A 22,436-nucleotide genomic window follows, 5' to 3' on the forward strand; every position below is an offset into this window, starting at 1 on the left:
GGACATAAAAAATAGTAATAGAATTGATGAGTTTAAACATAAATATAAAGGTATGTGTCAATCAAGATATATGCAAGAACAGGCTTAATGATTAATTAGATGGAACATTGTGGGTGTAGGGTAAGAATGTTAACACTCTGTAATAATTCTGTAGTATATTACTTGTGTGGTGTAGAGGATAATTATTTATGTAGAGATATTGCTTAGGACTTAAAAGTTGTAAGATGATGTCATGGGGTAGGACTGGATAAGTCTAACTTCTTCCTACTCCGTTCAAGCATGTACTAGGTATAAGTAAATTGATATTGGATTAGCATTTGTTGGATATGTGTGAAATTACATGTGTTGACATAACTGTTTTACATTCTTGAATGAATAAATCAAATCAATCTGATTCTGTATTTGGTCAAGGTAAAGGTTAGTCTGCCAGGTTTTAGATACCTTTTCTCAATGCTCAAAATAGACTAAAATGTTTTGGCAAGGAAACAGTACCTGCTGGTATTTTGTTTGACATGTCACAGTAGGAAAAGCACAGGTAAAATAACATTTATGATGACAGAATTACATTTAGCAACTTCAGAATTAAGGTCCTGGTACAGTGTGTCGCTGTCATGGCTTGACAAACTTTAAGAGCAAAGCCATTGTTAATGCAACACCTGTGCTTTCCCCTCTATGAAAGGTCTGTTTTCCCCATGTTGACTGCTGAATGTTTAACCCTACATTGTGCAAATATAACTATTAAGCACATTTTGGGGTTCTTAATTAGTACTTTATTAAAACATAGCCGTACTGTAAAAGTTTGATTTGATTTGATTTATTCTTTCAAGCATGTAAAACAGTTGATATGACAACACACATAATTTTACACATAATCCAATATCAATTTGCTTATACCTAGTACATGCTTGAATGGAGTAGGAAGAAGTCAGACTTATCCAGTCCTACCCCATGACATCATCTTACCATCATTGGTTTGCAAGCAGTAAATAATTCACTTCTACCTAACTTGTCATATTAGAGATGACAGTGTGCATTTGTTAGAAGAATAATCATTTGCTCCTTACAGGCCTTTCTAAGTCATTCCTACTAACTAAAAGTAAACTTGCTTCTAAATTCACTTTAACTGTCATAACAAACTTTGAATTGACGGTTGTGTAGTTGACCTTTTTTAGACATGACCATATCTGCTACTTCCTTTTCACCTCTGTCTCTTTTGATCAGACAAGACATGCAGGAAGTGAAAGCAGAACTGAAGGAGGAGAGAAACAAGCGCATAGCACTGCAGGTAAGTGAAGTGTGTCTCGAGTTTTGCATGCATTCATACTTGGTGCCAGCTGCATACTGCCATATGAAAGAATATGGCGGTATGCATATACTTGTTGTGGTTGCCGATATTATGACTTTGGTAAAGCTGATGCTAAACATCTTTCACATACAGGAGGAAGTAAACGCTTTGAGGACAAAGCATTAACCCCCAACGCACCCTGTGAGTGGGCTGGCTGTCTGACACCGTGCCACGCAGGCCCTCAAATTGCAAATTTAAACAAGCTGGACATTTTTCTAACATGAAGTGGGGATGGAGAGGATAAGCATGCTCTCCCAGTGCAGACACACAAGCAAGGGCTACCTTAAAGTAACGGTGAACACAGGACTGAGCTAATCCTGCTCTGGACTGGAGAAACCTGATCCTCCAAAAGACTTTTCAATGATGTACATTAAATTTTCCATATTTTATTGCTGAAAAATCACAAAGATTGATCATAATTGGGTTATTCTTGATAGCAAATTCATGTTTTACATTGTTCTACTTAGACTTTCATAATTCCATTTGTCATACTAAGCATTTACATAATGCCTCAAACTATGTAACATATGCAGCTGTACATAGGAGAAAAGATTGTGATGTCTTTCGCAAGGAACAAAAAAATAATAAGTCATCCAAAGGAGTATTGTTATCAGAATGTTAATACTACTGTCAAAAACAGCTGAAATGCAAGTGCTTTTCTACACCAGGGTGTAATGTCGCATTCAACCACAGGAGGGCACTGTATGTCGACTCTTCTACATAAAGAGAAGTGCTAAACTTTTCACTAAGTGCTGGATTGGTGGAAGTGACCTGGCACCAGTAACACACTTGCATTACAAAACCAAAACCTTCCATTCAGAAGAGTAAACGTGTTGAAATTTAAGCTTTGCACAAAGTTTGGTATTAATGAATGCTGCCTTTTTTTAAGACAAACATGCCAAACAACAAAAAACAAAACAAAACAAAACAAAACACTGTTGAACCACTGCTGGAGCTAGCCTATATGCAGTTTGTGAGAAACTGCATATTTGCAGTTTAGTGGAAAAGGCATCCAATCACTCAGAGAAAAACTGACTCATTTTGAAAACTCTGAACATAGTGAGTCATTGCAGTGCATGCAGAGAATGTGGGAAGAGACTTAATGAGAAATTTTTTGCACCCAACACAGCGAAGGCTATTTAATGTAACCACGACATCTTCACAATAAGGTATACTGATTTGGCTTTGGCTTGAAATGGTGGTGCTGGCAGCTGTGGTGGGGTGGTGTGTTCCTGCCCAAGCTTTACTAGCGTTGCCCAGTGTAGCACATCTGAACAACATCTGGAGCTCATCAGAGACTGAGTGCTTCTAAAACTGCCATGGGAACATGATATTTTTAAAAACTGTGTTGAATAATGATGTTTGAGGGCACATTCCCTCTTGGACAAAGGTGAAAAAATAAATGAGGGTAAACAAAGTGTAAAGAGGATAACGCAGAAAGTTCTGAATTTTTGAAAAATAAAAGTGAAGATTTTACTGTTTTAACAAAGTGGCCTCTGGAAGATTCAATAATCTCAGTGATGACAGGTGCTGCTTACACTACAGAACCTCCTGTGAATTATAATACATAGGTTATAAATATTTGACTCACTTGAAAGAAATACACCGAGCAGCCATAACATTATGACCACTGCCAACTAAAGTGAAGAACAGATTTTCTCATCACAATGGCACCTGACAGTGTGTGGGGTATACTGGGCAGCAAGTGAACATTCAGTCCTCGAAGCTGAGGAGTTGGAAGCAGGAAAAATGGGTGAGCAAAAGGATCTGAGTGACTTTGACAAGGGCCAAACTGTGATGGCTAGATGACTCCAGAGCATCTCCCACACTACAGGTCTTGTTGAGTGTTGCCAGTCTGCAGTGGTTAGTACCAAAAATCAGTCTAGGGAAGGACAAACCAGTGATAGGGTCATGGTCGTCCAAGGCTCACTGATGATGAGGCTGACCTACTATAGATTCAACTCTTAAATTTCATTCATTCTGTCCAAAAGATTTTGTTTGAATCTTTGTTAAAATGGTTGAAAATGAGAAGTACTGTACATTGGTCTCTATGAAAGGAACCATTCAGCAGCTATAGTGGTGATATCACACCTAGAGTGGGGAGGCTGTTGAATTGGTCTAAAAAATTCTCTAACTTGTCATCACAACTAGAATTTTTACTCCTTTCACACAAGTTTTCCACTGGATAGTCAACAGATTTGTACTCTTCCTGATAATGTAACTATGGAAGCACACAAATTCACAGTAAGCTGCAGAGTGACACAAGCAACCGACTGCTGCACTGATCCCTGTGTACACAGTATTAGGCAGGCAGTCGTAATGTTATGGCTGATCAGTGTATCTATGTAGGTCTCACAGAAAAAACAGGACAGTCCAACGTAGCACAGGAGAAATTTAAGACATGCAAGAGGGAACACTGGGAGTACTGAAAACAAATATTTTATAGCTCAGACGTCAGATACAAGTTAAAATTAGCAATAGTGAAAGAGGAGCTGAACTGACAAAGAACGGTTTGCCTCTGTCACATATACTGTATGAGCTGGACAGATGCAGAAACAATCATATGCATTGACCTAATAGAAAATGGTAACAAATCTGCCATATATTAAAAAAGCCTTTTTAATGTGAAGCCTTTTACTGAGTGGAATAACAAGGCAGTGGTTAAATAGTGCTATACATGTTATTGTCCATAAAGGAGGATTTTCTGGAATCAAAGAGCCACATGATAAGTCTTCCATGGTCTGTTATGTTCTCCTTTGTGAAGATCTTTCCCACGCTGTGTTGTGGTTTGGATTCATGGCTTTCCCTAACTCGATTTTTCCTCATGTTGATGTATTGTTTCATAACTACATAATTACCATAAAGCTAAACCTGGTTGCTTCTAATTACATTTTGAATACATCTGACAAAATGAAAAGCATACTATTGAAAATATTGAATCCTAGGTCTAGTAAAACATGTTTTGTGTCTTGTGATTTGGAGGTAGAGGCCATTCAAAAGTGGTTTAAACAACTACACAGCTACTTCAAAGCCTCTACGTCATCAATGACACAGATTTCTGAAAGGCTTTGACCAGATGAGAGGCTTTTCCAAGACCTCAACAGAGAAGACTTCAGTGTGGGCTCAATCTGAAAACAGAGCAGGCTCCAAGGCAAACCTGAACCCCGTCTGCTCCTGCAGCACAGTACGTTGTTTGAGGACAACTCTAGCAGAAGCTCTTGGCCTGCCTCCACCTACAACCAAGACGTTCCTTCATGCAACACTACATCAGCCTGAAAAGCACGGGACTCAACTTTCTGGCTCTAGGTTGGCCAACACAAAGAATATAGACACATACCATTAACTGATGAGTATTTAGTGTACTTTCCCGTTTAAACTGCTTTATTGACATGCCAGTAATTCATGTATTCATAACTAGTAAATCACCAAACCGCTCAAGATGGACTTGTGATAATGTCTAGTCCAAACATTTGCCCAATTCATCAGTGTTCTTAACTTTACTGGCAGTCAAACTATATTCCAAGTCCACCAACTCACATGGAACAGTTCATTATGTAAATACAGAGTTGATACTGGCCATCAAAGCCATGACCTCATCACTCCCAGCAAGCATGCACCACGATCAGAACAGTGGAGAGACGATAATACACTCCCCTGTCAGAATATGGATAGAGAGAAGCGACATAACAGAAGCAGCAGCAGCAGTACACATGTAGAAAAGCAGCAAAGCAAGTGATCACTACATTGGCTGACTGAAGTATTTAAATATTTTAATAACTAAGCTAAATATAATATGTCTGATGAAAATGTCTACCAGTCCTGTGAGTGACAAAAGCACAGCTGATTTTACCACGGAAGCAGGACAGTGTTAACTATATTACTAAGCTGTGGTCACAGTCATGTTCACATCCCCGAAGCCACGTACAAGAGACTCAAGTCTGCAATGAGCCAATGGGAAGGCAACAACATAGAAGAACACGTGCCGCAAAACTAAAACAGACCACAACATGACATGTCTGACAACTTCATAAAATCAAAAACAGAAAAGCATCATAAGGTGCATGTCAAACATTTCAGAGGTCAGATGCAAGTTAAAATTTGAAAAAGCAGCGGCACAGGTGCAGATATTAGCTGCCAGTGAAAAACAGAAACACAACAGCATGTAGCACATTTAGCCAGCAGATAAATAACAGCATATGAGCAGATACAGGCAGCCAGCAGACTCAAGGACAACAAATAGCAGGGTCAACAGCAACACAAACAATAGTTTATAGCCATGTCAGTGACTATATGTTAAATGCTATCAGCAATCTAACATTCTCACAAAGCCAGTGATAATTTACTGTAGCACTAAACACAAGGTACAACTGATGCTGAAGGGAATGGCTTTAGTTTTAATTTTATCCAATGCTACCAGCATTATTACATAGGATTACTGCAATTCAAACTTTGTGGAACAAAAAATGTCTGTACTAAGGATATTTCACTTATATAAACCCGCTAGTGTGTGTTAATCTAGGGGTCCAACAATGGCATCATCTGGGAACAATCTGTACCAAATTTCATTCAAATATTTGTCAAGACATTTCAATAAAAACTAAATGTCAACGTTGGGACTAGAGGGAAAAGGCTCAGGCCTAATGACGTCACATAAATGTCTGTACTGTTTACCTAGTAAGGCTTAAAAACATTAACCAAGCACATAAACAACAGCTTTACAGAGTCAAACATCCTTCACAACACACGTTAAACAGCCACAGCAGCACTTACAGTAGCTTGGCGTCTAGTTGTTAACAGCAAATGAGGATAACTTCCGACTTGGCATGAGGTTTGAGAACAGCTGATGTTAGCAAGTTCAAAACAAGCTGCAGCCCCTACGAGGCCGAGCGACGCAAATACGATATGTTTTCATCTATAAAACACTCTTTACGTAACGTGGCCGAACATTTACTCCGCAGGTTTGCCAACAACATAGAACAGGAACAGTAGCAGAGGCAGCAAATGCCTACGCAGGTGTTAATAATTAACCTATGGACTGCACAAAGGGTTCGCTTGATAGGTGTTACAGCCAGTACCGGGACGTGAACTCACAGGAAGTCAAAAAAAGTTCATTAGAACTTTTACAAACCTAACGCCCCACTCCACCATAACCTTGAAAAACCTTTACTGTCACAAGAGGGCTGTTTCCCAGAAATTTTATTATAAAACTGCATATCTTTAAGTAAGTAAGGCACATGTGAGCAGAAATAACAAATGACAAAGGGTGACATTTTAATTATCAAAACAGCTTCCTCATATTTGTGTTATCTTGATTAAAAATCCATGGCCCAAAAGTACTGTATGTAGAGGAAGAGCTCTGCTGTCGTGATGGGAGTATTATGAAGAGAAACAGTTAATTATTTCAAGTTTAATTCTGTCATTTTCTTTGGTGGAATTATCCTTAAAAACATAAACATGGGTGTGATGTACTCATAAATTAAAGACTCACAATTAAAGAGTTTTAATTGCCTTTACATTACTCTATGTGTATTCTAACTCCCTGATATGTGTTTGCTCAGATGGATTAAATATCCTCACTGCAAACAAATCCTCTTCAACAAACAGTACATATCTTGTCCTTGATTATGCTTTCAGTTTCCATTTGTTACATACATAAACCTTGTTGTGTGCATTTTTGTCATTAAGCGCCATATATTTGATTAGTCTTCAAGTGTCCATCAGCACCCACATTCATACTGCATCTTTTGCACACGATAAATCAGCCTTGAGGACTTCTCTTGGCTTAATTTTATGTAGACAGTTGAAAGAAACATTGCTACATTAGAAGTGCAATATCACATACTTAGCTCTGTCAGAGCCAAGTAAGTCAAATGTGGCACATCACTGTTACTTTGTATCTAGCATAGGCTCTCAAGTTTTGGAGGCACCAGCGACACCGGGTCCATTCAAAGGGCATTGTCTCTCCTTCGCAGAGCTCAAATTGCTGCCCTTGCAGTCTCTTAGTAGTAATGCACTCGTCCAATAGTCCCCGTTCCTGTTCCAAGGATATCGGGCTGGCCGTTCCTCCAGATCTCCCGTATGATGCGTTCCCTCTCCTCCAGTCGCTGTGCCCGTTCCAGCTCTTCAGCTGAGGTAAATACGTTCACACTCAGCATGCCGTCTGGTTGGCTGGTATGATTACCAACAGGGATTTCTGTGCTGGGCACTGGGACAGGTGCCTCTACATTGTCCCCTCCTTCATCTTCATCATCTTCACTCTCCTCATCCTCCTCATTGATGTCTTTTAAATGTTTTTTCTCAGGTGTGGAGGGAGCGATATTGGTCCGTGGCTTGCAGGAAATGCGGATGACCAGGAGGCAGAGTGTCAGCACCAGGCCGAAACACACTCCAAGCACAAAGTAAAGGCCAAAGCTCTCTGGGTTTGCTAAGGAAGGAGCACAAGTGAACAACACCAGACAGAGTTGTTATTTAATTAAATACATTTTCCACATCATGATCACAGATATTGTGCTAGACTATAAAATGTGACTTACCTTTAATATGTGCATATGCAGCAATGCTGTTGCTCAGGAGGTCCATTTCTTTTTTCTTCACATCCATGATGATCTTGACTTTGATTTCTTCACCCTTGCAGAACAGCAAACATATGAGACATTTGACTTTGGCATATAAAACTAGACAGCCTACGAATGCTTTTCCGGGTGCTTTAAGCCTTTGAAATATGTCCCAAACACCCTTCCTTCACTGTTAGAACATGTGCTGTGCTTGGGTATTAAATCCACTGACAGCTGCATTTCTTCATATGCCTCCGAGTGGGTGGGATGAGGCCTCCAGCTGTCAAACAAAAGCTCATCTGTGTCCTGTTTAAGAAGTGGCTTCATCTGGGACCATCATGATGCATTTGGCACATGGAACACTGGCTTTGCCATTATCTCTGAACCATGACAGCCCTCTATAAATGAGGTCAAGAGTCAGTTGTCCACAGAGGAGTCCTTCCTGCCTGATGGGACCCCCACATCACTTTGTGAAGCTCAGAGGAAAATGCCAGTGTGTTGTTGACTTATCTATATTGTTGTCTTTGACGTTTAGGCTGTCTGTCCTCCTGGCATTCTGTCTGTCTGAGGAGCTCTACTGTGTGCAGTGGTGACTCCTGATACCCTCAGGCTATAAAGGGGGCATGCAAGAACAGTTCATGTTCATTCTCCTTTGCAGTCTGTTTTTCTTTTCCAGTAAATATCTGCATCCAGTTCTTCACATTACCTTCATGTTTCCTCCTTAGTCAGCTGCATTTGTCTTTAGGAGACACCAGTTTGTTTGTCATCTGAAAGAAAACATTTTTTTGCATATGTCTTCATGGAATACCAAACTGTATAGGGACTTGTTGTGCTGCTTGGGGTTCTGGATTTCCTCCATTAACTTTCCCCAGCTCTTCTTCTCCTCCACCCTGCTGACTCTGACTTTTCTCATCTATGTTGCCATGTTGTTAACAGTTTCCACCTCCCTGGCTTGATGACATCATGGTGTTGCACCATGACACACTTATAAGTGTTGATGGCAACAGTAGAGAGCCCATTTCAAAATAAAAGGAGGTGCCTTTAATCCTTCCAGTTAATGTTAGCTCCATTCCCCTCTAACATGTGCTTTTTGTTGTGGCTGGCTATGGAAAAACATACTGTTCATGTGAAATAACAATGAACAATAAAGCCTCTACTCTAACCCCTGTGCTCTGCTCTGTAAGTTGATCCTCAGGCCACTTTGCCTACACACAGCTCATTTGATGAACTTAAATTATACAAACCACATATTTACCTCCAAATTACACCCACTGATAGCCTTAGTGACTGATCTCTATCATGATGTCAGTACTTCAATGATTTATGTAGCACTTATGAATATTCTGGTGGTTGTATTTCCTGTGCAACCTGGGAGCAGCTCATTTGTTTACTACTTGATGAATGTTTGTTAGTTTCTTAATGTTCAACTTTTGTCTTTTTATAATTTTACCTCACCTTGGAGTTTATTCTGTGTTGTATTATTTTTTTCATCCATTGTAGTGTGTTGTGTGAGCTTCCCCTAGTGGGATTAATAAAGTTGTTTGTATTATATTGTGTTTGTTGATGCAGTTTCCAGTAAAATTCAAGTATAAAGTCACAGATCTATAAAACATCTGGTCCACTAATGAACATTAAAACAAAGATTCTCCTATAAAAGCAGAAGCAAACAGAAAGTGGAGCAAAGATATAAAACTTACCACAAAATGAAACTCTGGAGCACGTCTTCAGTCCCAGCTCATAGTGTAATGAGTAGTTGGAGAATGGATGCAAAATGATCACGCTCCTCTTTTACTCTCCCTTGCTATTGGATCAGGGCAGTGATCTTTGGTCCTCAGGCTAAACAGCTCATTTGGCCACCCTGAGACAAGAGCAAACACACAGACATGCACACACACACACCAAGCTACATTAGATCCAAATTCACTGAGGTGTCGGCATTGCAAAGAGTAACAGGCCTATTGCAGGATACAAAGTCCAGCAAAACAATAGTGGCAGGCTTTTTAGTTTTCAGTGGTTCAGCTGTGATGTCTTGACATGTACAGAGACTAGGTTGGATACCGCTGTATGAAAAAGTGAAGCAAACACTATTTTTATAGTTATAATTTGATTAACTTGATCACTTCAGGTCCAAAGACCTCCCTATCATAGTTAACCAGCTACAGGGCTGATGTTCTAAGCTAGTCCTGTATATGATTCGAGCACTCAAAACTGTGTCATGATTCAGATTGTAGATGAATATCTGGAGTGCTGAGGTTACAGGACTACCCACTGTTTTGATGGTCTAGCGATTTGCCATCACAACTAGACCCACTGCAGAGACCCAGCTACAGTAACACCAGCTAAACGTAACAAACACAGCAATGAGTGTTATCAAGTGTTAAAAGAACATTTAAAAAAAATACATATTTTGTAGCAGTCCATGCTAACATTAGCAAAGTTAGTTAGTTGTATCAATGTTCTTAGGCTATACATGGCTATGGGTACATCTCAAATCTCTTTTATGATCGTTTCTTGCTCTTCAGTCCTCACTCATCCCAGAAGTTGTTTCATGTGAGTGAGCATGGATACATGAGAGCATCCTTTGCATTAGTCTGTTATGGGCCAACACATCCCTTTGTCAGAAAACAGGAAAGGACACCTCACATCTTGAAAAACAGGTTTCCTCGATTCCTCTTTCCTCACATTTTTTCCTTGCACTTTTTCCTCACATCTTACAAGTGGGACAAAGACACAAGGAAAATACACAAGTGAAGGGAACATGGATGCCAGTGTTATAGCTGTCACTAAACCTCAGGTCCGAGTTGAGGCTCAAGTCCTGTGTTCAAGTCTGAGTCAAGTCTGAGTCATCAGAGAATAATCTGAGTCAAGTAACAGTTGAGATCAAGTCAAATCCTTGTTACCAGAGTCAGAGTCATCAAGGTCTACATTAAATCCAACTGACACAGCTGTCATTATTTTATATTCCAAACTTTCTAACAGTGTATTGCACCACCATATTTTCCAACAATTTGATACAGAAAAATCATTTATAGAAAGGCTGAGTGTGGATACAACATGGTATGGGTGAACAGGTTTTAATATCAGTATCTTAGCCCAAATTAGTATGGCCTTTTACAAAAAAAAAAAAAAAAAAAAAGTCAGAGTTGAAATGCAGTCAATGCTCCAGTCTGAGTCCAAGTCCCAGTCATCAGTGTTCAAGTCCAGATTGAGTAGCGAGTCCTGAAATTCTGGACTCAAGTTGGTCTTAAGTACTGCAACACTGGTGGATGCATATAAGATAATTGGTCATGCACACTGCAGACATTATCCTTGTACAGTTGACATAGAAGCTGCTCTGACATGTGCTCAGTTAGAAAATGCAAAAATATGCACAATAGCTGCAATATCTATGTAGTTGTTATGCTTTCACACAAAACATGAGAACTTACAAACAGACTTTTGAACAATGTTTGTTGCAGGATTGCAGAATAAGGGGTTAGAAACATTCCACTTTCCTCTACTCAGTAAAAGCCCTACAACCAGCTGGGGGTGCTTTACATGCCAGGTGGGGGATTGTGAAAAATGCTGCGCTGTGAAGTTTTCTAACTTGTAGTCCTGCTAAGGGTAAAGCTCCTCTCCCAGCTGCAGTTGGTTCAGCTGAGCCTCTGTGCTTTCCGGGGCAGATTGTGATCTTGCTGACTCGTAGCAGTTCCTATGTACACTACACAGCGCCTGACTGAGACAGGGGATGAGTGACAAAGTGGTCACTATAGCAACATGTTTTCCAGGCCACCCCCTCCATCCCCACGGGAACAAGACGATGGGCCTTTTGCTTCTGTTCTGAACAGCAGGGATAGACCTACACACTGTCTTCTTGTCAAGCCTCCTTCCTTTTCAATTATGAACAAGTGCAGGTTCTCTCTCCCACATGATTGGACACCTACAGTACAGTAACTGGCCTCCTCTCCAACTGGAATGCAGCAAACCTGAGCTTCATCAGGACATGACACCTGGAGACCTGTTTAAAGCCTATCTAAACACTAATTATCCTGCTATATTGTTTTGTTGTGTTTGTGTTTTACCCTGAAGAAGGAAATTATTAACAGACCTTCTCCCCCTCAGTGAGCCCATGACTCAACTTTCAGTCATTTTCTTTAAGTGACCCAATTAGCTTTTTTAAAGCAGATGTTATCCTTCCCAACAGCCTTGAAAATGAAACCTTCATCATAATAAAAGACTCATGCATCAGTGATTTACTACATCATTTTTGTTCCATCATGTTTTACTCAAACTTAAGTTGCATTGTAAACTGCCTGGTAAATATTATTACTGAAAATAATAACAGTACTCATATTTTGGTACTACACATAATAAAATATTGACACTCCCCATGAGTGTTTAATGGGACCGACCAAAGTCAAAACAATACTTTGGCCAGTTCTAGGGTATGCGCTTTGGCTTAAAAAAATCTAATAAACAAACAAAGTTTTGCACCTCTAACACTAAATTTCTGCAATATCTGGGGGAGTACTGACAGTTGGGAGCGTTTAAACCAGTTATTATACCATAAAGTGAAAATATCTCAAGAATCAGGACACCATATGGTGCTATTGTGGGGCAGGCCTGCATAGAAAATAATTCTGTGAAGTTGTGTTAGGACAGGTCATTTACAGCTTTTAATATAAGCTGTGTAATATAATGTGGCCTTGCATTATTTATTTTTCCACTGATCTGGCCAGCACTGCCTTTGTGCCACATCTGCGCTACTGCGGCATTCATGGTTAGTTCTATTTTTTGTCCCTGTTAGCTTATCATGTGCTCTTGCCTGATATAATATCCTTCCTGACTCCTTTGCATGCTAGTAAATAATCACTGTACCCATCCTGAAATGGCTGTAACTCAGTAGGAAACACGTTCATTTTAGCTCAGCTAATTTTTCCCAAAACTTGTCAGTCAGCAACAAGTTATTTATGCAAGATCACAGCAGAAAATGTGTTCTGACTGGAGCCACATGAGGTCAAACACTATTTCTGACTGAGCATTGATTTGGTTTGGATGGAACAACTGAGTGGAACAAAAACTCCAAACTATCATGTAGTGTGATATTTTTGCTGTCATCCTCTTGCACATAGTCACAATGGCCCTTCCTTCCCACAAGGTTTGTCCCTTTCCGGGTTACAGTATCCAGGTCAATGTCTTCCTTCAGCATCATTGTCATTGTCTAAGAGTTTAATATAGGTACAAAACAGAATGACTGAGCTGTCTACTGTACTGATGATTTATCAGCTGCTTCCTAACAGGAGTAGACCTCCAAAGCAAAGGTTTGTCGCAGAATAGAAGCACATTTCCCCAGATACTTCACCAAGTACTACTTGTTTCGTAAACCATCCAACCACAATAGTCCTTTTCCACAGTGAACAAATCAAAGTCATAACCCTCCAGTGGAAGTTATGCTGGGAGTCAAGCCACACTGGATTTATATACAGAAGATTACATAAGGGAGTGAGTTGGTGTTATTTACTCATTGTAATGACATGCCAAACCACAGAAGAAAAGAAATATTCTTAATACTTCAAATTCCTCTGTAGCCACAACAATTCCTGGCACAACAGATGGTGTTTCTGTGAGGTTGCCTGGGATGGAGCATCACAGGAAAATAGCCAGACACATTTAGACACATTTCACTGTTTTAAAATCAAGTCCACACATATGCTCTGATTAGTGAGGCAGCCAAAAGAATTTTAAGCATCTTACACTGTACTGCACCTTTGCTCTTTTTTTGTTCAGTAAATGTTGCTGCTTTGATCCTGTGGCTGCTACTGAAACAAAAATCTGTCTGGACTTAATGATGTAGAGTATCAAACACACCAATCTGGGTAATTCATTGACTATTTTCAGCTTGTGTAGCACATTCTGAAGCTCTGCATGGTGCCCTTAAATAAATATACTGAATCAGAGCTTGGTCTTGGCTCAGTTAATCGCTCACACATGAAGAAATTCGCTCAGTAGCTGATGAAAGGTTAACAGCTACCTACAAACTGCCAACGGGTCTGAAACTGTATCATAAGAATATCTGCTGGATGTCTCTACAAGCTATTTATCACACACCTGTAATCAAGCCAGAAAATGATCTCCAAGTCATTAAACATAATGGAAATTCAAGATCTCCGCAGTACAACAGGATCAGGCATTACTCCCCACTCGGTAAACAAAAACATTGTCCAAACCAAGATCTCTATTTACAGTGTCTGTGAAAACAGTTATGAAGGTTTACAGGATGAAGGTAGCATGATTTCTTCACCTCTAGGAAGGTTGCAGGGGGACATTATTGGAAAAAGTAAGAGTGCATTTCTTCCCAGTTTGCCTAGATGATGATATTGGGTTTCAAGCTGTGCGAATGGTCAGGGTCTGCCAGAGTGTCTGACTGGGAGGAAGGCTGCTGCATTTATGAACAGGAAAAACAATGTGGTTGCCATCAGGACAGAGACGTGGATCACCACGTGAGGTTGACTCCCAACAGACTATGTCACTGAGAATATGATGAGCTAAAATATTTTGAAACAACCCCATTTGGTTGAGATTCAAGGCCAGAATGAGGTCTAGTGGTGCCTTGTGCACCACATCAAAAAGGAAGTTAAAGTGGCTACAGTTAAAGGCACTTTCCTTTAAGTTTCACTTAAGACTATGACTTTAAATTATCCTGATGTGAAAAACAGCATCAATCTAACACCCTCTGTAGGTAAAACAAATACATTTTAAATCCTATATGTCCCTAGGCTGAACTATGTGCTGCCAGCTGCAGAGACAAATGACTCTAGTGAATGCAAAGTCAAAACCTGCCCAACTTTTATTTTCTTTTTAAGTGGGTTGTTTGTGCAGCATTCAACCACTGACATTTCAATTCCATTAGACCATTTAATTGTATCCAAACCTTTTGTGTATGTATTAGTATTTGATATAGAGCTGAATTAAAAAAAAAAAAGCTTTATTTTTCTCATATGTTAGTGTATTTGACTGTGGGTATTTACTTTATTTGACATAGACTCAATAAACAACCACTTTGCTTTCAGGAATGAAAACCTATCCAGGAGTAAAGGCAGACTCAGACCAGTCAGTCACTGCTGGATGGTCACTATATGACTAGATGTTATGCTTTTCAATGAGGATACAGTTATAAATTCAACATGATTCAGTATGCCAACACGAGCTTATCTCAGAGTATCTGCAGTCTCTGCCTTAAAGAATCCCTGTTTATTGTCTTGTCATAAAAGGTGAACCACTGTGCACTGCTTGTCTGGTGAAAACCATATGTTGTGGGCTGTGGCAGGTAATGGAGGGTAATGGAGATATGGGAGTGAGCTTGGGGTTAGGGCAAATGGTTAATCACACCCAGATGTGTTCCTGATGTGAGGCAGAGTCAGAATGTTTTCCTATGTAAATAAGGAGGAGATATCCCATATACCATCTTCATACTAACATTATCTCTGTACCAATCCACCAGAGCTGTTGGCAGCAGGAAGCTGCAGTAGAAACACAGATGTACATGTGTTTGCTGACAGAGTTTATCTGTGCCTGTGTGTACAGTATGTGATAACAGTTATCAGTTCTCTGTGTATGTTCCTTGATTCATATGAACATTCTCTAAAGCACAGTGGACCTTAGATCATCCTAAACTCCAAGCTCCAAAAATAGATCAGTGATCTCAGCCTTGTCATCGATCTGGGCAACGAGACAAAAACACCACATACTGTACTAATTAAGTGAACCCTCAGGATTACTGGGTCCATAGCATTTGCTTATGAACATGGTGCAGCTCCATGAGATTTAGGAGGCTCAGAAACATGACACTGGTTTGTGTAGTGAAAGTGAAGGCTAGTTGCATAGTATCGGACAGGTTTTTATTTTTTTGAGTCCATGGCCTCTGATGAAAAACTTTTGTGATCAGTAGCATTTAGAAAAACATCAACAACACTGTCATCTATCATGGTGTGTGTAGAATCATAGTAGCATATTATTTTTGCATTAGAGATAAAAAAAAAAGATTGTTTATCACACCAGAACAAGTACTACAGTAGATATAATAATAATGCCTTTTTAATTGTGTTTCAAAGCTGGAAAGGAATGCCTTTTGATGGTTGTTAGCTTGTGGGAATTGGAGAGATTTTGTTCCAAAACAAGAACACAGCTGAGAAAAATAAAACCTCAGTACTGGCTTGTCATTAGTACTGATGCTATGAGACATGAAAACAACCTATAAAGATTACAGCTTGTTGTATCTATTGAATATTACCTCCAGACTGTGACCAGCTCATCTTGGGTTAATGCTCTTTTGCTAAACTAGTTTTAAACAACCAATGTACCAGTACCCAGTGACCAATTAGACCAGACAACCACATACAGCATCTGATTCTGTGTATAACCAAGATAAGAGTCTACGCAAACCCACTGGACTTAGCATATCAAACATCTGCCTGAGTATTTGAACCAGTGAAGCTCTTACCAAACAGCAATAAGCTCTGAGCCCTGTAAGACATCAGTGGCCAACAGAAGCTTTACTAAACTTTGCTTCTGAGACACATCATCCATCAAGCTCCTGTTTCTCAGTGACTTTAAACTATTCTGTTGTTTCTAAATGTTAGTGAGATTAGACTTATATAAATTTACATAAATTGTCTCTTTTCATAGTTAAACAGCTTTATGTTTTTCTGCATAGCAGCAGTAATGTATTCATCTCAGTTTTGTAATGATACCATACCAGTAATACTATATTATCTAGTCTTGAGGAGCTGGAAAACAGATAAAAGAAATGCATTATGAAACCATAACTCAATTTCAGCCATATATTTTTAAGTTTTTCAATTTATTTAAACCTGTTTGACATTTCCTGATGGATTACCTTTTTTGCACAGTGCTGCAAAACACAACACTGCTATAGAGTAAAACTAATTTGCCTTTGGAGTTGCACCCGTCTTTCTACAATATTGCATTTTTACAGGTTCTGGTTTCTGGTTTTAAGGAGATACTTTTTATTCATCATCACAATTATGGGTATGCCACTGTAACATGCCACTTGCCACTGTAACAGTCTGTGTGGGGGTTCTTGCCTGATCCTGAATTTGTGTAGGCTGAAACTCTTTATCTCCCCTACAAACAGACTGGTACTCTGACAGTTTAGACAATCAGTTCAAATCAGAGTCTGACCTCTGACCAGTGGGTAAACAGAAGACGTTAACAGACCGTCCTCAGGACAGATAAGACAAAGCCGACTCACTAAAGGGTGAGTCAGTGAGGCTTTAGAAAAAAAGGAAATTTTAATGGCATGAATAGTTCGGATAGGTCATACAGAAGGCAACTCTTCCCAGCCATGAAGCCTTGAAGGGGTTACTTTACTAAGCATTCACACTTATCCAATGGATGGTTATCTGATTGACTAGAGGAAGCTGTTGCCTGCCCTTTCAGATTGTACTAATTAAAGGAGACCCCTGAGAGAAGCTCAGCTCAGTGTGGCCTCCACCCATCACCTCATTTTCTCTCTGATAAGAGGTGCTAACCACAAACATCTAGTGGAGAGAGAGAGAATACTATGAGACCTAAAGCATATGGTTAACTGCTGTGCTTGAATGTTTGAATGGACATATATGAAAAAAAAGCACCATGTGTACACTTATAAAGGCTCTCTCATCTCTCTGATCGTATGAACAGTGCTCTTTCTGGCCCCACAAACAATATAAAAAGTGACAGGATGTTTGCCTTGACTGGAGCAAGGTGACAACTAATTAATGACCACAAGGTTAGCCAGTGCACAGCAGCACAGGAAAGCCAGCCTCTCTTGTCCTGTCTCTGTAACTACTGCATCAGGTTTTCTTTGGCACTGGTTCATCAAAGACATGCTGAAAACACACACATTTAAGTGGACAACACTATGACGAATAGCTTTGTTCAGGGCTGATGATAACAAAAATACTGCGTAATACTGTAAAAACATACTGTAACAACACTTTGTTGATACCAAAACCCATGTGCTTCTGACAAAGTTTTACTGCAGTTTACTGAATTATACAAAATCACACATGGACTTCATACTTTATGTGAAGTAAAAATAGACTAGAGCTGCTGTAATGAAAACCAGATATCAAACATTTTAGTTTCCCAAACACAAGCACCTCCAAGCAAGCCTGCCAAACTAAAGATTCCATATGCATCAGCTGTGTGGAATTAAACATTTAGACTCTACAGAAAACAAAAAAGTTCATCCATTGTACAAGTACAGTGACAGAAAAGCAAAGTTTCACAGGGGTTTCTATGGTACAGTACATACACTGAAATAAACTCACCGGTCAGTGATGAGAAAAAACATCTCTCTGAAACAGCTCAGTCCACAGAGGAGGCTACAGGCAAACTACAAGTTTTAGTCTTGTTTTCCTCCAAGTTTTGAGAAAAAAACAAAAAAACAAAACAGCACTACAGGCAGTCCTGAATGCTTTAGTGGATTCCTTGTTGCTGCTGTACAACTGAGTCCTGGGGAGCTGTCTGTCTGAGTGTGTGTACAGTGTCTGGGGAAGAGGTGGTTGCTTCCTCTCAAAGCTGGAGACCGAGTGAGCAACAGAGTTTTCTCTCTCCCGGCTTCAGTCCACAAGAAGCAGGAAAAGCTGTCATACTATCCGCCTTTACAGACAGAAAAAAAGAGGAACAGCCTTAAAAGGGCAAAGTTGGAAAGAGGGGAGGGAGGAAAGCAGTGGCTGTGTGTGTGTGTGTGTTTTCCAGCTTAAGTTTTCCATGCATGGTTCAGTGTGACGACTGAAAATAACAAAATACCATCATAACAACACTGTGCATGTATATATCTGATAAACAGCTTTGCACATTTTAGCCAAATAAATAAATAAACATCTCAAATGAGCACAAGGGAGTTTCTTTGCAAGTCTTAAAGGAAAAGTTTTGGAAACATATGTATTGACTTTCATACCAAGAGTTACAATATATGATAAGATTGATAACATTCTCACATATGCATGTTAAAGCTACCATGAGCAGCAGATTACGTTAGCTTAAAGGCTAAAAGTGTGGCTAAACAGTCAGCCTCTTCCCAAATCCACCTACCACTACCTCTCAAGCCCACTAATTAACATTATGTATGTTATTTGTTTAATTTGTACAAAAACCGATGTATAAAATGAACAGTTTACCTGGCTACAACTGTGTGCTGACAGAGTGTCTCAAGAACATTTACTAGAATGTCTGAAGTTGCAGATTAGCTTTTATATGTCTGGTTAGCGGGCTTATTTTGCCATGATGCGATAATCATCAAAGTTTTATGTAATTCAGAAATGTTACAAACACTTACAACTTATTAGTAGAGTCACGTTTCTCAGAGAGCTACGGTGTGCAGCTTTAATGCGAAGCCTAAATAATTTTGGCAAAAACAACCTCACACAAAATCACAGTCACGATAATATGTCAACTCTCAAGCTGAAGGAGCTGACAAGCTAATTGCTAACAGATGTTGAACTACATGAAAAAACTTTTCATATCACTAAATGAGATTGCATTACACATAAAACTAAGGCAGCCCTGACAATACATTTTTTTTCACATCTGAATGTTGCATATGTGCATACCATTTCAAAGCACACATTCTGAACCTTCATATTTTGCTACCAACATTTTCACAGTTGTAACAGTTGTTTACCATGTCAATGAGTGCAGCTGTAAATCTCTGTAGCCACCAAGATTTGTCTTGACCAACATTTATTAAAGCCATATGCTCAGGAGGGCATAGTGACATTTATCATTAGCCGTGGTACTACTCTGCATGGGAAATAGGGAAGAAGAGATGAGAGCAATAAATTCAAGAGCTCATTTAATCTTCCAGATGGTTAATGTTAGAGCAGAGCTGCTATTGTGCTAAACCCTACTGGGGCTTGAAAGAACATCTTGGTCTTGAGTCCACCCACTCATTGCTTCCCATCTTGAGCAGCTTGCCTATGAATGGCTATAAAACCTTGTGACAGACTTACTTGCAGTTTAAATTGCATTACATATTGCACCAAATGGGATTTCAGGCTCATCACTCTAAATCAATCATCCCCCTGCTGCCTGTTCCTCAAATTTCTGCTTTACCCTATCTGCTCATGAAAGATCTGGCAGAAGATATCTCTACAATATCCTGCCCTGTCTACTCCATCAGTTAAGAGAAGGTATAGGTGCTGACGCAGTGGTTTTGGGAAAAGCATAGTCCCTTCAGTGCCAGGATTTAAAATGCTCTTTGAGCTGCATCAGTGATCCCATTCCTGTCTGGATCTCCTCATGACTGGGGCTGATTTATACTCCAGCACTGGGCTGGTCTGAGGAGGGTAGAGAGGTTAGGAACAATGAAGAGCAACACAGAGACGCAAAAAGAAAGAAAATGGGAAGGTAGAAAAAGCAAGCTAAGGGAGAAAAGGTGATCATGGAGCTTGGGGGAGGAATGAAACAGGGCATCTATGGCTGTCAAGGAGGCAGACCTTTCCTGGATCATGTCAGACAAACCCAAGCATGCCTTTATGGGGTTTGGTATAAATACAGAGTATATCATTGTAAGCTGTTAAAGAGGCAGAAACAGGGAGGGATATGTGACTGCTGACCACCAGGGAGGGTCTGTCTGCAGGTGGGAAAAGATGAAACAACAGTGAAGGTGTGTGTATGAGACGGAGGGGGGCTGGGGAGACTTAAACAAGATAGCACTTGTTTGCCAAGCTCACTGCCAAGGTGAAGCCAGGCAACATGCTCCAGACAGGTTTCATAGGAACAAAAGATAACTAGCGTCTTTAAGCTACATTAATATTTGCGGTGCGTATAATGACAGAGTCATCTCTCCCACTCAGTTTGCAAAGGCTGCCACACAGAGCCTTTGTTAATGGTCTGCACCATAAGGAGGCTGTGTGAATGAACAGTGCACAGAAACCTCTAGGTTGGGTTTGGCAGCCATACAAGCCACAAAGCAAAGAAAGACTAAGAATACTTAAGTTGTTTGCTTTGCAGACAACCTCAACATTCTCAAAGAGCAAACACAGCACAGGTCATTTATAGAAAAGCAGTGATTTTTTAAGGAAAGAATAATCTTATAATTGACATGCAAGAATAATAATTAAAGTTTTATCTTACTTCTACAAAATAACCACTCACAGATGACTCATTTGTACTATGCACAATGAAATAAATATCTTGGGAGGGTGTACTGAGGGAATTAGAATGATTCTTTCTTAATCTAAAAACATGTTGCTAAGAACATCAAATGATGAAATGATGAAAAAAAATGTCCAGAGATCAACACAGACAACAGAACAAGTGAAGAAAAAAGACAGTTTTTGTTATTTTGATGTAAGTTATCATTAGGCTTGTCAAGGTACAAACCCTTTGGCATTCACAAACTGCTCATTAAAATGTCTATGTAGATAGGTCTAGTCAAAGGCTGCGCCTTCAAGTTGTCTCTGCACCCTCTGTCCAGTGTCCAAAAACATGTCTCTGCCTTTCTACCTAGTGCCCAGCAAAAAAAAAAAAAAAAAAAACTCACTGGAGGCATTTGCCAGCCCTAGCTTCTTTATGGGACAGATGGGATCTAAGAGTGGGGAGCTCCTGTGCACAGGACTTGTTTTGTGAACATAAGTCTGAGCTCTTTACTGCTGTGATTTTCCACTCCATCTGCATGCATACATAATAAATCACATGCACATTTATATATAGAGATGTACAAGCACATACTGTACACACTGAGTTAGTGTGATCCTTGCTACAATGCAGCTTAGAGTTCACCTACATGACAAAATGAGCACACACACATTCTCTTACTTCCCCACTGTCATATGAAGCTGTGCAGATAGAGGTTTTGGTCTCTGAGCATTCTGCTATCGCCCCTATAGGGATGGATGGATTACTGGTCTACTGGGCACAGGCCCAGGGGCTCAAGGGTTTAGGAGGCCCCATCATATCACTGTGCGAAAATTCATCCTTGTGAAATATTTGAATCTTGAGATGTAGGGAGAACTTCACAAGAAAATGCTTGTAGCTTTGCTTCTTCCCATAACTGAATCAACACACTGGAATACATCACTGAAATTGCAGTGAAAATGTTTTATTTTCATGGCTGGTGTGATCAAGCCTTTACTGTGGATTATCCAGTTTTCAGTTTTTGGAACAGTTTTCACTGTAACTACTATAACCATATAAGAAAAAAAAATCCCTAAATGATGACAGTGTGTTTTGCAGATTGTTTATGTTCATTTTTAAAATATTGTAAAATACATTATAAAGTATACTGCACAATATCTAATTTGGAAACATGTCAAGAAAAGGGCGGACTACCTCACTTCCAGAACACCCAGCCAGTGTTAAGCAGAGTGGAGACTGAGGGAGAGGTCTGTTTGGTATTAGGCGGGAAGACTGGGACAGGAAATGTTCCAGGGTTGCATGGAGGCAGTCCATCTACAGAGCAGGCAGTGGCCCACCACCATGAGGGCTAGAATAACGTCCTTCTGTTTACCCTCACCCCTCTCTCCGTCACTCCGCATAGAGGGTTTGAC

The 22,436-nt window shown here is 39.9% G+C and overlaps 2 protein-coding genes across 6 annotated transcripts in view; one reads left to right on the forward strand and one right to left on the reverse strand.

Moving 5' to 3' along the window:
* The window catches only part of sh3d21 (SH3 domain containing 21), a 16,475-nt gene extending 13,377 nt beyond the window's left edge, over positions 1 to 3,098 (forward strand). The window contains 2 exon segments of the mRNA XM_020590076.1: positions 1,222 to 1,285; positions 1,439 to 3,098. Coding sequence (XP_020445732.1) covers positions 1,222 to 1,285; positions 1,439 to 1,471 — 97 coding nt within the window. The 3' untranslated portion in view covers positions 1,472 to 3,098.
* The window catches only part of eva1ba (eva-1 homolog Ba (C. elegans)), a 95,691-nt gene extending 77,163 nt beyond the window's left edge, over positions 1 to 18,528 (reverse strand). For 4 of the 5 annotated variants that reach the window (XM_020590083.1, XM_020590079.1, XM_020590081.1 and 1 more), the window contains exons 1-4: positions 18,213 to 18,528; positions 9,597 to 9,757; positions 7,879 to 7,972; positions 6,116 to 7,769 (exon numbers count right to left, since the gene is read on the reverse strand). In XM_020590083.1, coding sequence (XP_020445739.1) covers positions 7,345 to 7,769; positions 7,879 to 7,945 — 492 coding nt within the window. In that variant the 5' untranslated portion in view covers positions 7,946 to 7,972; positions 9,597 to 9,757; positions 18,213 to 18,528 and the 3' untranslated portion in view covers positions 6,116 to 7,344. Of the gene's footprint in view, positions 1 to 6,115; positions 7,770 to 7,878; positions 7,973 to 9,596; positions 9,758 to 14,121; positions 14,325 to 18,212 lie in introns of those variants that run through there. The other variant, XM_020590080.1, reaches the window with a different exon arrangement.
* Between the last annotated feature and the right edge of the window lie 3,908 nt (positions 18,529 to 22,436).

This window comes from Monopterus albus, unplaced genomic scaffold, assembly GCF_001952655.1.
Source record: "Monopterus albus unplaced genomic scaffold, M_albus_1.0 scaffold11.1, whole genome shotgun sequence".
NCBI lineage: Eukaryota > Metazoa > Chordata > Actinopteri > Synbranchiformes > Synbranchidae > Monopterus > Monopterus albus.